The sequence below is a fragment of the Myripristis murdjan genome, chromosome 23 (genome assembly GCF_902150065.1).
Source record: "Myripristis murdjan chromosome 23, fMyrMur1.1, whole genome shotgun sequence".
In the NCBI taxonomy this organism is placed as follows: Eukaryota; Metazoa; Chordata; class Actinopteri; order Holocentriformes; family Holocentridae; genus Myripristis; species Myripristis murdjan.
The window spans coordinates 19,416,961-19,433,374 of NC_044002.1; the positions used below are offsets into that span (position 1 = coordinate 19,416,961).

Consider the following 16,414-nt stretch of genomic DNA (forward strand, 5'->3'; position numbering starts at 1 on the left):
TAATAAAACATGAATATTACTAAATTCGATTTCAACAATATAAAAAAGTGTACACATCTTTGGATATTTAAAAATTTCAGCTTCAATGGCAGGAAATTATTTCTGAGAAAACATTATTGCTGTGCCAGACTAATCTGTTTGATTGACAGCACAGATGATCAGAGGGGCTGAGTTTCTACCACCATCATTAACACAAGGACCAAAATAAGGGTGGAGTTTCTCAGTGAAGCTGCAGCCGCTATAGGAGTAGATAAGAGCTGCAGCATCTACATCATAAAAGGAGACCAGACCCTCCTCATAATCCACAAACACCCCCACCTTCTGAGGCTGAGACTTCAGAGAGAGACAGAAAGGAGGGCCAACGAGAGCTTCATACTCATTTTTATTCCTCAGCCATATAGTCCAGTAGCCATACTCGGGGCTCGCTGCAATTTTTCCCTTCCTGTCAATCGTCTCTCTGGCCACTCCTAAATCCCAGTCAGTCTTCCCTTTAACCTGAACCTCATAGTAAAATCTTCCTGAAGAGAAGCTCTGCTTTCCTAAGACACACACATAAGGAGAGAATCTCTCTGGGTTGTTCGGGAGATTCTTCTTTACATCACCATGATTTACTTGTTTCCCATCATCAGACAGGATGAGATGGGTATGTGCTGTATCAGGATCCAGAGTCACATCCACCTCAAACTGCTGGACCCTCTTCAGCTCAAGATCAGCACACAGCTTCTTCATCTCTTTACTGAGCGTCTCCTCCAGCTGAGCCACAGCTCTCCTCACACTCCCCACATATGATGAGCGATGGACTCTGACCTCTGTCCAGTTCTTGGTGTGTGGAGGAGCACTGAGGGATGGGAAGCTTTGGAGGAGGTGAAGGTGGTCTTCAGTGTGTGAGAGCTGCTCCACCTCAGTGCTTCTCCTCATCAGCTCAGAGATTTCCTGTTGCAGCTCTTTGATGAAGCCTTCAGCCTGTTTCTCTGTTGTTTTCTGCTTCTCTTCAATCATGTCAATGAGCTCAGCCTGGCCTCTCTCAACAGACTGCATCAGAGCAGTGAAGACCCGCACACCGTCTGCTATCTCTCTGTCTGCATCTTCCCTGCTGAGCTCCGCTGACCGCTTGATCTCCAGAATCTTCACTCGTCTCTTCTGGATCATCTGCTGAATTTCAGCATCTGTCTTCCCCAGCTCAGCCTTCTTTCCTTCATATTCTTCTTTCAGGGGAACAATGTCATGTGACTTGTGGTCTAAAACAGCGCAGAGCAGACATACACACATCTGGTCAGTCTTGCAGAAAAGCTCCAGTGGTTTATCGTGCTTCTCACACATCCTGCCTTCCAGGTTGTCCACAGGATCGATCAGCTGATGTGTTTTCAGGTCTGTGATTCTCTGATGAGGCTCCAGGTGAGTCTCACAGTAGGAGGCCAGACACACCAGGCAGGACTTCAGGGCCTTCAGTTTGGTCCCGGTGCAGACGTCACAGGGAACTTCTCCTGGTTTGGCACGTCGTTGGTCTGAGCAGCTGCTGGCTTTCTTTTTTGCTGAACTGAACTGAGCAGCCATCTCAGATATGAAAGTGTTGACCCGCAGCTCAGGTCTTCTGTAGAAAATCTCATTACACATGGGACACTGATACGGGATGTTAACATCCCAGTGCTGTGTGATGCAGGTTTTGCAGAAGTTGTGTCCACATGGTGTGCTGACTGGATCAGTGAACACATCCAGACAGATGGAGCACAGGAACTGATCTTCAGATAGCAGACAGCTGGCAGCAGACATTTCTGCACACTGACACTGAAAATGATGAGTGCAATGTTATCATATTTACATAATTCTTAGATTTGTTTAACCCTCCTGTTATGTTCACATTCTTGAACATCTTTTATGTTTGGGGTCAATTTGACTCCAGCAGTTTAAACCTCCACAAAATTATTATAACTAAAATTGTTATCAAAGTTTATGTGTCAGGTACTTTATGTTTCTTTGTTGATTACCTAAATAGCCCTTTAAATAAAACATAACTCACCCCCATCCCCACTTATACATCCAGTACTCCTATTACGCGACAATGGAAAAATATGCAAATCACCATAAAATCTCACTGATTGACCTAAAATTGGAAAGAAATATTAATTTTTGGTGTTTTAATGGCTTTATTTTATTTCTAAGTAACAATTTTTGTTATTTATTACCAATGCATTACAAAGTGTGTACAGGACATTGAAAAGATATCATCATGTCAATTTCATCTTTACCCTGTAGTGCCCATTACATTAGGAACACTCATTAAATATGAAGCAAAAAAAATGATGTTAATCATTTATTTAGAGACGTTAAACATTGGCTGGGGTCAAATTGACCCCAAACACAATAGGAGGGTTAAGAATATCAACACCAAATTGCTGGCCAATTGTATTGACAAATGTCAGTGCAAAGTGACGACACAGAAACACTCAATTACAGTTACTTCAGTTACTTCTTTACATTTTAGCACAGTAAATATTATGTACTGTACTCACCTGTGAATCTGACTCTGTAGTGTTGTTGTGAAAGTCTTGACAAACTTTATTTTCTTTGGAGAGATGAACGGAGGGTTTTCAACTGCAATAATGTTGCTGAATTTCTTTCTCTTGCATTTCTGCAATGTGACGTTGAAAGAATCCTGTTTTTCCAGTGTTGCTCCACCTCTCAATGCAAGATTTGATGCCAAATTTAGTTTTGTCTGCAATTTCAATCTCATACTTGTTATGAATCAGTTTTGGCTGAACTCAAATGCAGATACAAATACTGAGTGGCTGGTAAAGTAGGGAGTGCTTCAAGCTGATTCAACCAAAAAGTCAAAATTTTAAAATCGATGGATGTTCATTATATGTTATGAAGTCTCTAGCAGCCCTGCATGATGCTGAAAATGATTTGTCACAATGTAACTTGTGGGAAAACTGTTGTAAATGGGTGAAACATTCAAAATAACCTGCATGGTCCTTTTAATTCCACACTGAGGTCACCACCCTGCTGGTCCCAAACACTTCCAGTTTAAAGAAAAGGAAGAAACATACATGCAAACACACACACACTACAAAGAGCTCGAGATCACACAGCCCACATACATGGTTGCCATCATAATTTGAAATTTGCACATGAAAGATGAACAGCTACTAGCAGAAAAAAATACCTCTTGGATGATTCTGAGTAGGGATGAGTGAGTACACCACTATCTGTATCTGTATCTGTATCTGTATCTGTTTAAGCATCTACATTATCCGTATCCGTATCCGTACTCGGAGTGGGCGGGGCCAAAACCGGGAGTGGGTGGTGCTTAAACCAGAAGTTGGCGGGTTTTGACCGGAAATGGGTGTGGCTTAACCCATATGTTATTTTAAGCCTTGATCAGAAGTTGCTATATTTATTGTTTATTGGAAAACTATTTTCAGAACAGCCTCAGAATTGAGCTTCAGATCAATGTTTTTGATCACAATAGTAAATGAACTATTTACAGAACAATTTTTTTTTTTTTTTTTTTATAAACACAGAACATGAATATTCTTAAGTGCATCAATGAATACAACACATGCAGTAGGCATGTGTGACTGGCCTATCAGGCCAGTAACCCAGCCACTCGGTTGGCGGGCCTTTGATGTTTCTCTTAATATTATGAGAGTGCTAATTATTGCTATTACTGCTAGAGGGGACACGGAGGCCTTTGAGAGATTCGCCCTCCAGATACACGCCCTGGTAGGCATTTTGCAAACCCTCGGCCCTGAAGGGGATGCAGAACTCAACTGCGGCTCACATGTAGCAAGGCTCCTGGGAAAGCTACCTCCTGAGCTACGGGCAGCTTTCCGCAGGCACATGGTTCATAGACCAGGAAACATCTATACTCTCCCAGATTTCTCCCAGTGGTTACAGTATGAAACCTGGTGCCGAGGCACTGAGGAGCAGCTCAGCGACAGGAGAGAGAAACCTAGCCTCAAGCCAGTGCGGCAAAAGGAGCACTCAGCCAAGCCTCGAGCTGCAACCATCCTCCATGGCTCTGGCAAGATCAGCTCCACCTGCTAAGTCGTCTACAGGAGAGAAAGGGAAAAGGAACAAGCCTAAACCTTTCTGCCCCTATTGCAACAATACCGAGCACTTCCTCAGCCAGTGCCCCACCTTTAAGTCATTCACCTTGGAACAAACTGCCAACTGGCTAAGGGAGAGTAAGCGATGCCATAAGTGCGGCAGAGCCCACCAATCTGAGCAGTGCACATTGAAAAAGCCCTGCAACATCTGCCAGGAGAAGCACCGCCAGATTCTGCACGATGTGAACCTGAGGGAGAAACCCGTCAGAACCTCAGAGACAACCTTGTATCTGGGCAGACCTCTTCCTGAAGGTCATCCGGGTCCAGTTGCATCATCAGGACCGCACCTTGGACACATATGCTGTCCTGGATGATGGCTCAGAGCGGACAGTGCTCCTGTCCACCGCTGCTGACCAACTAGGCTTACAGGGCACCCCTGAAGACCCACCCTTGAGAATGGTCAGGCAGGACATCGAGACCGTCCGTGGAGCCAAAATCTCCTTCAAGATCTCACCAGTCTCTCATCCTCACCTCCTATACCACATTGGTGGTGCCTTCACCTCCAAGCACCTTGGCCTCGCAGACCATTCATACCCAGTGGCTGCCCTACAGAGGAGGTACAAACACCTGAGAGGTCTGCCCCTTGAGCCATTTGAAGGAGTCAGTCCCCTGCTGCTCATTGGTAGTGATCAAACCCACTTAATCACACCTATTGAGCCAGTGCGAAGCGGACCACCAGGTGGACCTGCAGCCATTAAGACCAAGTTGGGATGGGCCCTGCAGTGCCCAGCCAGGGGGATGCCTCAATATTGCCAACCCCAGAGTTGCTTCTTCACATCAACCAACCCTGCTACTACTGAACTTAAAGGGCATGTTTTACCAGGTCCAGCTCCTGCCTGAAGACAGGCCCCTCCTAAGGTTTGTGTGGCGCGACCTGAAGAGAGACGTGCCCCCAGACATATACGAGTGGCGAGTGCTACCCTTCGGCACGACCTGCTCACCTTGCTGCGCCATCTTTGCCCTCCAACGGCATGTTATCAACCACAGCAGCCCAGACGAAGACATCAGATTCTCGGTGGAGAAGTGCTTCTATGTTGATAACTGCCTGCAGAGCGTATCATCAGCACAGGAAGCAAGGCAATTGCTGGACAAGCTACGATCTTCCTGAAGAGCTCCTCATTGCTTGGAACATGTGGGTATCCGAACTCTCAACTCTGCCACAGATAAGCCTGCCCCAGTGTTATGTTCCTGCTCACATGGACCATCCTGATGCCAAACACGATGTCCACATCTTCTGCGACGCCTCTGAGGGAGCCTATGGCTCGGTGGCCTACCTGCGCACTAACGATAGCTACGGCAACATCAATGTGGCATTCCTTATGGCCAGGTCAAGGGTTGCACCACGAAGGCAACACTCCGTGCCTAGGTTGGAGCTCTGTGCCGTGGTCACTGGAGCCCAGTAAGCCAAGCTGATAAAGGCTGAGCTCACCCTACCTCTCCGAGGAACCATACTCTGGAATGATTCAACAACAGTACTTGCTTGGCTGCAGTCTGACTCTTGTCGGTTCAAGGTCTTCGTGGGGACCAGGATAGCTGAAGTGCAAGAGCTCACAGGCTCTGAAGCCTGGAGATATGTCAGCTCAGAGGCCAACCCTGCCGACAACCTCATCCGAGGCAAGACCCTAGCAGAACTAGCCAGACCGAACCGGTGGAGCAATGGACCCCACTTCCTGTTGCAGCCACCAGATGAATGGCCCAAGTCTCCAGTGACTGAACCAGTCAAAGACACTTCAGAGGTCCGATGATCTATGCTCTGTGGGATTTACAACCATCAGCCCAGACCCAGCTGTGCCAGATCCAGACAAATGTGACACCTGGCAGGACCTGGTAGACTCTACAGTGCAGCAGCTTCACGGGGTGGCCAACCAGGACGGATCCCCTCCAGTAGCCACGTACAAGCAGGCCGAGCATCTCATACTACAGAAAGCCCAGATCGACTGCTTCCCTGAGGACTATGCCCTCCTGCGAGCCGGTAAGCCTGTCACTACAAACAGTCGTCTCATCACCTTATGCCCTGAGTTCGATACAGCCTTCGGACTCATTAGAGTTGGTGGAAGACTGCGCCGGGCAGAGGAACTCGACCCTTCGGCAGTACATCCAGTTGTCCTGGACCCACACCACCGGGTTACAACGCTGCTGATCCGAGACTTCGATGCCAGGTTGCAGCACCCAGGGCCTGAGCGAGTCTTCGCCGAAGTCAGATGGTCCTTCTGGATTCTGCATGGGCGCGAAGCCATTAGGAAACAACAACACTCCTGCCCAGAGTGCAGAAAATGGAGAGCTTCGCCCTCAGCACCACTTTTGGCTGACTTACCATCTGCACGTCTCCGCCTATTCAAACCGCCATTCTATTCTTGCGGCATGGACTGTTTTAGTCCATTCCAGGTTAGAGTAGGATGACGGACGGAGAAAAGGTGGGGCCTCATCTTCAAGTGCCTCATGACCCGAGCCGTGCATCTGGACCTGCTCACTTCTCTCGACTCAGATGCCTTCCTCATGGCGCTCCGGAGATTTACTGCTCGCCGTGGTACCCCTGCCGAGCTTTATTCAGACCAGGGCACCAACTTCCCTGGGGCTGAAAGGGAGCTGGCCACAGCATTTGCAGAGATGCACCCCAGCCTGAAGGAACTCCTTTCTAAGCACCACTGGATTGAGTTCCACTTCAACCCACCGGTGGCCCCACACTTTGGAGGAGCATGGGAACGTGAGATCCGTTCCGTGAAGTCCACTCTCCGGGCCACCGTTGGGTCTCAGATGGTCACTGAAGAAATCCTTCAGACTGTCCTGATCGAGGTCAAGGGCATCCTAAATTCAAAGCCTTTAGGCTACATTTCATCCAATGTTGCAGACCTCGATCCTATTACACCAAACCACCTCCTCATGGGGCGGCCGAGTAGCTCCCTACCTCGTGTGGTCTACCCACAGTCAGAGCTCCTGAGTAGACGGCGTTGGAAGCAGAGCCAGATCCTGACAGACCATTTCTGGTCTAGGTTTAGTACTACCTGCCAAGTCTACAGCCACGGCAGAAGTGGCATAAGATGACAGATAATCTCACCGTGGACACTGTCGTCATGCTAGCTGACCCGCGCCTGCCACGGGCCCTCTGGTCCATTGGCCGTGTTGTTAAGGTGATCCCCAGTGCCGACGGCCAAATCAGGCTGGTGGGAGATAGGGTTTACACACGCCCTGTTGTACGACTTGTGGTACTTCCTGAACTCCCTGAAGATAGCACCCTGGTCTAGCCTTATGTCCCGGTCAGTAACTCAGGGAGCACATTTGCTGCGCAACTGTGGGGGCGGCTGTCATAAAGTCCTCAGTGCTCGCTCCGTGATCAAGCGGATCTTAATTAGTAGCGCGGGCACGTGTATATTTGATCACGCAGTGCGTGCGTGAGCACCTGTGAGCTGGCTGACCGACGTGCTGCTGCTGCGCTCTTTCCTCTCCCCAAAAAGTGGACTTTTCTCCGGTGGTGTGGCGCATTCACCCTTCCTGTGTGCGTTATTGATGCCCAAGTGAGTGTTAATATATATATAAGTTGGAGGACGGACTTATTTCCTTCTAGGCACATTTAGCCTTATTGTTTCACTCTTGAGGGAGTTATGCTGGAGTTATGCTGGAGTTATGCGGGATGTCTAATGTGCGCAAATGTTTCCACGACGCATTTCTGTTTCCTTATTATTCCTGTATGGTTATTACTGATGTAGCCTATATTACTGAGTGCCCATGGCCATATATCCTGCAAATATCTTATGTTTATATCCTCATTGTGTTGTATGCGCAGCATGTTGGTAGCGGCCGTGTCACAGTTCAATTATATCTGTTCATCACTGTGTTATAGCGTCACCCAGCCACTCGGTCGGCGGGCCTTTGATGTTCCTCATTATATTAAGAGAGTGTTAATTATTGCTATTACTGCTAGTGTCCACTAGTAACTTCATTATTACTATTGCTGGTTTCTGTTAATTGTGGCACAGTTTCAGCATAGCCTATTTATATTGTTTACAATTATTATTAACGTGTGACATGTATGTTTATTTCCTTCCATTTCAGACCACACACACACATTTAGCCTGCCATCCACCTTCACTGTACTGCTGTGCTGTATGTTTTGGAGTTACCCTAACTAAATGGTTGAAACTCATCTTGATTCCTGTGTGTTCTTGCCGACACCCCGGTGCGAGTGCTGTCCATCCAATTTAACCAGCCACTAGAAACCCCCTATTTTTCATATTGTAAACACAGAACTTAATAACATCATCACCTCAATCAGTACAGCCCTATACTTTAGTCATCAACACAGCAAAATTAACAGATGATATATTACTACACAGGCTGCCAGGGCAAAACAAAGAAATAAAGTGTAATAAACTACTCTCTCAGATGCACTCAGGAGCAAAGAACAAAGGGCCCATTTACACATAAATGGGTATTTTTAAAAACAGACATTTCCCTTCGTTTGTGCCCTTCTTTTACACGCAAACGGTGAATTCACCTCTGAAAACGATTCTTTCCAAAAAATCCGGCCAGAGTGGAGATTTAGGAAAACTCCCGTTTCGCGTTTGCATGTAAACTGAGAAAAACAGAGTTTCAGGCAGTCGATGTCACATTATGCGGCATCTAATTGGCTTTCTCCTTCTTCCTACACTGCCGCCCATAGCCTTGGCGTAGTTATGATGGTGCTCAACGGCGTATTTATGTGGGTTGATGTAAATGAAGACTTTTTTGAAAACTATGCTGTGTGCACGATGTTATTTTGGAAAACAGAGGGAGGAAAATATTCGTTTCTCAAAATACCTGACTATGTGTAAACGTAGCCAAAGGGATGCTCCTCAACTCAAGTGCAAAGAGTGAACGAGCTCAGGAGACTTAACACACCTGAGGGCTGTACTACGAAGGAGGCTCAACATAGCCAGGCTTTGTGTTCACTATCAGGCTCAACAAAACCTAAAGCTCCAGTCAAAGTTAAGTGGTATCACGACCGTGGTTATCATCAAGGTTTGTTAAGTCCGGCTGTCAGCTTTGGCCTCTGTGCGCGTTCACATAAAAGGGGGTGTTTTGGCGTCATATGATTCTACTTCCGCAGGTATACTATTAGCGCCACGCACACCGTTTGCCCTACTGTGAGCGCACAACTTCTATCCGTGGCATTCCTGACACTTGGCTCAACAAGTGAGCAAATGTAGCGTAGGTTCCCCCAGATGAAATTCTATACCGCTCATGGAGAATATCGTTAGGAAATGCCAACGGATCCACGCGATCCCTAAATCCTCTTTGTCTCCGCAATGAGCCACGGACAATCCTGGCTCCCAGGTCCACCGGATCATCAATGAACGGTGACGCCATCTCCAAAAGAGTTAAATGTTGAGATAGCGGGCTAACGGGATAGCCTGGCTTATTTCGATAAGCCTTTTCGATAAGCCTCGCTAATTTAAGTGAGAGTTCCGTTCCATCAAAGTGGCTTATATGAGTTGCAGCTCAGTAACCATGGTAACTTAGTCAGCAGAACTAGCCTGCTCCGTGGCGGCTTACGGTCAAGTTTAGCTCAGCTGCGTGTCAAAGAATGTCCGACGGACGGAAACAGACCCCCAAATGACAGTCCCGTCATGTATATTGTTGCCATGGCATCACATAGGCTTTTCAATTCAATTAAATTCAAATTTAATTATGTAGCACCATGTCTGTGTTTGGAAATATAAGTTCAGTCTTATTTCCCACAATGTGACCAAGCATGAATGTACGTGTTTACTTAATGAAAATAAACGTAATGAAAATCATGTGCTACCACTGTCAGTCTCCGAAATCATCCGAATAAACAATCACTCAATCAAATTTTATTCATATAGCACAAGTCATACATCAAATGCAACAAGTGTTGAACATAAGAATTAAAAAGAACATGAGGTTAAATAAAAAAAAGAAAAAAAAAAAGACATCTTATTTTATTTCCCACCCGCGATTTGCGATGATCCGCCTCTATTCTGCCCGAAGCCAATAGGTTAGTTGACATAGGTGAGGGACGTTTACAAGAACACATATTTCAGTTAATGCCAATTGGATTCATGGTCATCCCACTTCTGAAATGATCCCTTTTTATTTGGATTGTTGCATGTATAATTTCAGAAAGACTGTGCCTAGGGTTTGAAATCATTTATTAACCTTTCAAAAAAAAAAAAAAAAAAAAAAAAACCCTCAATCATCATAATTTTGTTCAAGCTGTGAAGACAAAGAATGAAAGCATTAAATACAGTCCAAACCATGGCTTTCTGTTGTGTTTAAATTTATACTTACTTCCTTCTCCAATTTTTTGATTTCCATATCCCGACGGTGTCGCGCCGGTCAACAATCCCGCTTCCGGTGCCCCTCTGGCCACTAGCGGCGCCCTTCCAGCAGATGGCGCCCTAGGCAATTGCCTATACCGCCTATGCCAAAAGCCGGCCCTGTTTGTGATAATTTCCCTATATTCTTCATATAGTTCCATCAGCAGTGTCTGCTCCGCCGCTGAAAATGTCGAGTCTCCCCTTTTCTCCTCCTTTTGAGATGTTGTATCTTCGTTTCAACACTCGACTGTTCTGGGCTGCTCATGTACCCCGTGAACGCGCGCACTTGAGGCTTGTTCAAACGTGGCTAGAATTAGCGTTGACCTGACGCGGCTGAATCGCGTTAGGTTAGTGGAACGGGTTGAGGCTTTAGTGAAAGTTGATGCTAATTTAAGCCAGGCTATATCATGTAAGCACAGCTTTCTTTAGCTGCTTTCATGGAACAGCCCTCTAATTAAACTAAGCAGGGAAAATAACAGGAACCACACAATCTTCATCCACCAGCTTTTATTTTAATTCTTTTCAAGCTTGTAGAGATTTTTTTTTTGTGTGTGTCATGATAAATAAATTAAAAAAAACAACAACAAAAAAACATATGTACAATGATCTGACACTGATACCACATTTGTATTTTGTCACCTAGACATGTTACAATGATCTTGACAAACTGGTCCAGTTGACGTACATTGGTCAGGTTTTGATGCTTCAGTAGTTGATTAGAGATTAGATTCCATTCCATTCCATTACAATAGGTGACGCAGTAATTATGTAGTAAAGGGAAGTGGTTTATTTCAGCAGTCAGTAGCAATGATATTCACAAAAAGACAAAGACAATCAATCTCAGGAGAAAATCTCATGATGACATTAAAAGTTGGAAAGCTGGGCAGCAAAGACAAAGTTTCAAGTTAGCATCATAATATTAGTCTGCATTATTTTCATCATTTCTTGTGCACTAGTGATGGCGATGTCTTTTTTCCCCTGAGCTTGTGGGGGGTGAATTGGTTGATCTGTGAAATACAACAGAGATTCAGCAACAACATGAAGGTATTGAATCTATTAACAAGCCTTTACACACTGATTCCTTTCATTTTTACCTATTTATTTATTTTTGTATCATGTCATTAGGCTACTTTTATTTATTGATTTGAGGTTTTCTTCATATTGTTCCATTCTGAGATTTTTCAAACCATATTGGTTTTATACGACTGTTGTTGTGCTGCTGAAGTCGTCTCAAAAGAAAGGTATTGCATGGTCAGGGGGCAGCTGCGATACCTTCAGAGACCAAAACATTATCAAAGAGAATAGAGAGAAATTTCTCATTGAAGCTGCAGCCACTATAGAAGTAGAGAAGAGCTGCAGCATCTACGTCATAAAAGGAGACCAGACCCTCCTCATAATCCACAAACACCCCCACCTTCTGAGGCTGAGACTTCAGAGAGAGACGGACAGCAGGGCCAGCATTAGCTTTGTACTCATTTTCATTTCTCAGCCATATGGTCCAGTAGCCATTCTTGGGGCTCGCTGCAATTTTTCCCTTCCTGTTGGTCGTCTCTCTGCCCACTCCTAAATCCCAGTCAGTCTTTCCTTTAACCTGAACCTCGTAGTAAAATCTTCCTGAAGAGAAGCTCTGCTTTCCTAAGACACACACACAAGGAGAGCATCTCTCTGGATTGTCTGGGACATTCTTGTTTACATTGTCAACAAATGAAAGTACTGAAGCAATGTTCTGACTCCTGTCAGTTAGAGTTCTCATATTCTGCCCGAACCCGACCCGACCCGACCCGACCCGACATTTTCGGGTCGGGTCGGGCCTAAAATTTACGTGAATTGGGCGGGTCGGGTCGGGCTTCGGGTTCTGTGGGGGATTTTTTTTTTTTTTTTTTAAATAAAAAAAATAGAATTATGTGTTCTGTTATTGATTATGACGTTTCATTTTTATGTGACTGGTGGAGAGAGTGAGAGACTGGATTGGATTTGGAGGCTAAACTTTCAGTGACAGACAGACAACCAGCTGTGCGAGCGCAGCGCAAACAAGTGAGAGAGAGTTGCAGCAGTATCCGGCTGTGCTGGCAGACTCGGCAGCAGGGACGGTTTCTGCTATGGGCAGTGCAACTGCCCAGGGCGCAATCTACTTGGGGGCGCACAAGAAAAAAAAAAAAATCTCCAGTTTTCTAGACTACCGTATTGACCCGCACATGCCGCGGCACCATCAGTCGGCATCAGGCGGGCCGGCCGCGGCACCGTCCGATACCGCGCCCACCCGTCAGGTCTGCCGGATCTGACAGGTGAGCTGCCTGATGCAGGCCGGTGCCGCGGCCGGCCCGCCTGATACCGACTGATGGTGCCCTGGTGCCGCGGCCGACCGGCTCTGCTAAATAATGGCGAATTTGGCGATTAGGGGCGATTTTTTTTTTTTTTTTCGGGCTTTTTCGGGCTGTCGGGCCTAAAGTTCGGCTAATTAGTCGGGTCGGGTCGGGCCTCGGGTTGGCCCAGTCCGGCCCGGGTCGGGTCGGGTCTTAATTTTCAGGCCCGATGAGAACTCTACTGTCAGTGACTGAAAGAAAAAGAAAGTTATGTTTCCCCCTGGTGGTGGTTTTGAGTTATTGCAACTTTAATTACAAGGTCTCTCCAGTGTTCCTGCATAGGCTACACTTGCCACATCGCAGAGTTGGTTGTCTGAGCCTTGGAGTGGAACCAACAGTGAGTAATGATGCCTTTGGACTATTTTTGTTGTTTCATGGCACTGTGAGCTTCAAGGTAGAGTTTTGGGGCGATTACTGTTGTTATAAAAACTATACTAATGCTAATCGCGACGCTAACCGTTAGCATGAGGCTAGTTAAGCTGCTAAGGCTAATTTAGTTCATTGCTGAGCCTCATTTGTGTGGTATGAGTGAATTTCCATTTATATTGCTGCATTTCATATTATGTTTGCTTTCCAGTGGGTGCATTTTGTGTGATAACTGTGTGTTCACTATAAAGTAGACTGCACTTCAGTATTTCACATATTTCATGTATTTGTGCTGTAACATCTTCTGTATTTACATTGTGTCTTGCAGTTTTAGAAAAAAGAAGATTCAGTAAAGCAACTTCAGTCAAATCTACTGGGTCTCTCATTTTGTTCGCTATCTGTCAGCGAGGACAGAATAGGCAACAATAACTAATAAATAATTTACATACAATTTGTTCTCCACTAAGGATAAAAATACACCACTAAAAACATCACAGTCAGTAAAATTGCAATTCAGTACTGATATCTGCTGCTCCTTGCTGAGGGAAACCTAAAACATGAACTGAAACTCAGAATGGAGGAGGTGTGTACTAACTGAAAGTATGGAGGGTTTTTTTTTTTTTTTAAATGTGTCTGTTGTACAGGTCAGATAGGCTGCTTTGCTGAGCAACTATGATTTTGCCACTGACTTTCACGATTTTTGAAAGTGCAGTTTTGCCTTTAACACTAAGATTGCCATACCAGCAGATCACAGAGAATGTCAGGATAGACTCGATGTAGGATTTATAAATTATATGCATCAGAGTCCTATCTACATTGAATTTTGCCATCTTGCAGAGGCAGGATGGCACTTGTCAGTACAATTGCTGGCCAATTGTATTGACAAGTGTCAGTGCAAACTGACAAAGGAAGCATTTTAATTTTACGCAAATGATCAGCCTCACCCCATTGACATTCAGTCATCTCTTTCTGCCCTCACAATTGGACCTGGCATTCAAGGCATGGCATAGCTGTGGATTGGTGTATTTTACTGACCTATTTGATGAAAATTCATTCAGGTCATTTAGCTGATTGTGTCAAGACAACAATGTCCCGAAAAATCATAATTTTTGCTACTTTCAAGCCCATAGCTTTGCCTCAAAGTATTTTTCATCATACATTCTTAGTCTTAACCCCTACAACAAAGGATTGATCTCCAAAATTTATGGGATGATACAGAATTTATTTATTCCCTTGTGGGATAACATTAAGGTGGCCTGGGCGGATGACATAGGCGAAATAATCTCTGATGAAATGTGGGACTCTGCTCTTTCGCTAATCCATTCCTCCTCTTTCTGTGTGAGGCTAAATTTAATACAGTTTAAAGTATTTCACCGTTTGCACTATTCCAATGATAAACTGGCAAAGATTTATGATTCTGTTCGCCCAGAATGTCCTAGATGCCATCATACTCCAGTCTCACTGGGACATATGTTCTGGTCTTCTCTATTTCTATCTGGCTTCTGGTCTTCAATTTTTGAAGGCCTAGCATCTCTGGGTAATAAAACAATAAATCCTAACCCATTAACCACCATTTTTGGTGCAGTAAAGCTGGAGGTAGGCCTCTCAGGCCGCCTAAAGAATGCAGTCACGTTCGCCTCCCTGCTAGCAAGACGACTTATCTTGCGTAACTGGAAAGCGAGCAGGCCTCCATCTTTTACTCAGTGGGTTCGGGAGGTATTGTCATTGTTAAAGCTGGAAAGGATTAAATTTGCTGTGCATGGGTCTTATCAAAAATTCGATTAAATATGGTCTCTGTTTCTTAGATATGTTGCTGGCCTTTCACTTCCTGTGGACTGTTAACAGAACTAGTCCATCACCCCATATTGCTACACCTTTTAAGGTCTCTATGGTTAGAATCTCTGTGGCTGCATACCTGTTTATATACTCATGTAATTTCTCCCCTTTTTTTTACTTATTTTTTTCTCAACTCTGTTAATTAATTTTTTTTTTCTTATTTCTGTCTTTCTGTTATTTGTTGTATATATTGTTGTAATTATTTTGTAATGTATTTATTCTATAACACTTATCACAAATTTGTTCTTAAAATGTGTCTGACCCTGGATGTGGGGTGGGGGGATGGGGGGTTGTGTTATATTTTGTATGTGTTTCGCAAATTGTGGAAAAAAAAAATGTAAAAAGAAAAAAAAGTGATAACACAAACACTGAATGTGACTGACACTCAATTACAGTTACTTCAGTTACTTCTTTACATTTACGCACAGTAAATATTAGGTACTGTGCTCACCTGTGAATCTGTCAGACTCTGCAGTGTTGTTGTGAAAACTTTAGAGAGACGAACGGAGGCTTTTCACCTGCATTAATGTTACTAAGTTACTTTCACTTTCATTTCTGCAAGATGACGTTGAAAGAATCCTGTTTTTCCAGTGTAGCTCCACCTCTCAATGCAAGTACACTGGGAATTTTTTGATGCCTAATTTAGTTTTGGCTGTGATTTCTAGGGCCCGACCGATTTATCGGTCGGCCGATTTAATCGGCCGATTTTAGCCATTAGAGAATAATCGGTAATCGGCCAAAAGTTGGCCGATTGACGCCGATGTTAACACTTATTTTTTTTTACTAATAAAATGCAGGGAATATGTTGTTTTTCTTAGAAATAATGTCATTGCGTTACGTATCCAGTAGAGGGCGCTCCGACTCCTTTCACGTCCCGCTCCATGGTCACCCCACAGCAGAGAGAAGTAGTGAGAAGACTGAAGAGCCGACAGCGCGTTTACTGAGCCGAGCGGTTTGCCTCAATGGTAAGTTTATAACTAGTTTGTGAAATAAACAGTAACTCAGTAAGTTTCCTATTCCCCATGGCGAGCCTCGTTGTGTCTGTCACGCTTGACTGATATGTTAGCAAGCTAAAGTTAGGGTAACCTAGCTTAAATATTACCTTGCTAAACACTTTGCATGCTAGCAGACTACATAAGACCGGAGCACATTAGGATAACGCGTCTTCGCTGTGCTTGTGGGCTGCATTCATTTACAGCAGCGCACGGACTGTTTTTTAACTTGTGGCGTTGAGGAGGAAAATGCGATTCTGGTCTAAGTTATAACTTCATGGAGGAAAGAAAATGTGAACGCACGTTTAGAGGACATCAGAGAGGCGCATCTCAAATCATGTTTTACCAGACTTTTATGACGCTGTTTATCCACCTACCTATTACCTACAGATAATAATTCATTAAATACACTCTCTGACCACTTCATTACA

At 44.7% G+C, this 16,414-nt stretch overlaps 1 protein-coding gene across 2 annotated transcripts; it reads right to left on the minus strand.

Annotated features, from left to right (window-relative positions):
* Nucleotides 1-129: 129 nt before the first annotated feature.
* On the minus strand, nucleotides 130-15,473 carry LOC115355408 (probable E3 ubiquitin-protein ligase TRIML1). Of its 2 annotated transcripts, none has more exons than XM_030046193.1 (2): nucleotides 15,443-15,473; nucleotides 130-1,785 (listed from the first exon to the last, which is right to left on the minus strand). In XM_030046193.1, the coding sequence occupies exon 2, from the start codon at nucleotides 1,768-1,770 to the stop codon at nucleotides 130-132; it is 1,641 nt and encodes a 546-aa protein (XP_029902053.1). In that variant the 5' UTR covers nucleotides 1,771-1,785; nucleotides 15,443-15,473. The 2 variants fall into 2 exon arrangements, with proteins under 2 accessions (XP_029902053.1, XP_029902055.1); XM_030046195.1 differs by lacking the exon at nucleotides 15,443-15,473 and adding an exon at nucleotides 10,134-10,157.
* Nucleotides 15,474-16,414: the final 941 nt, after the last annotated feature.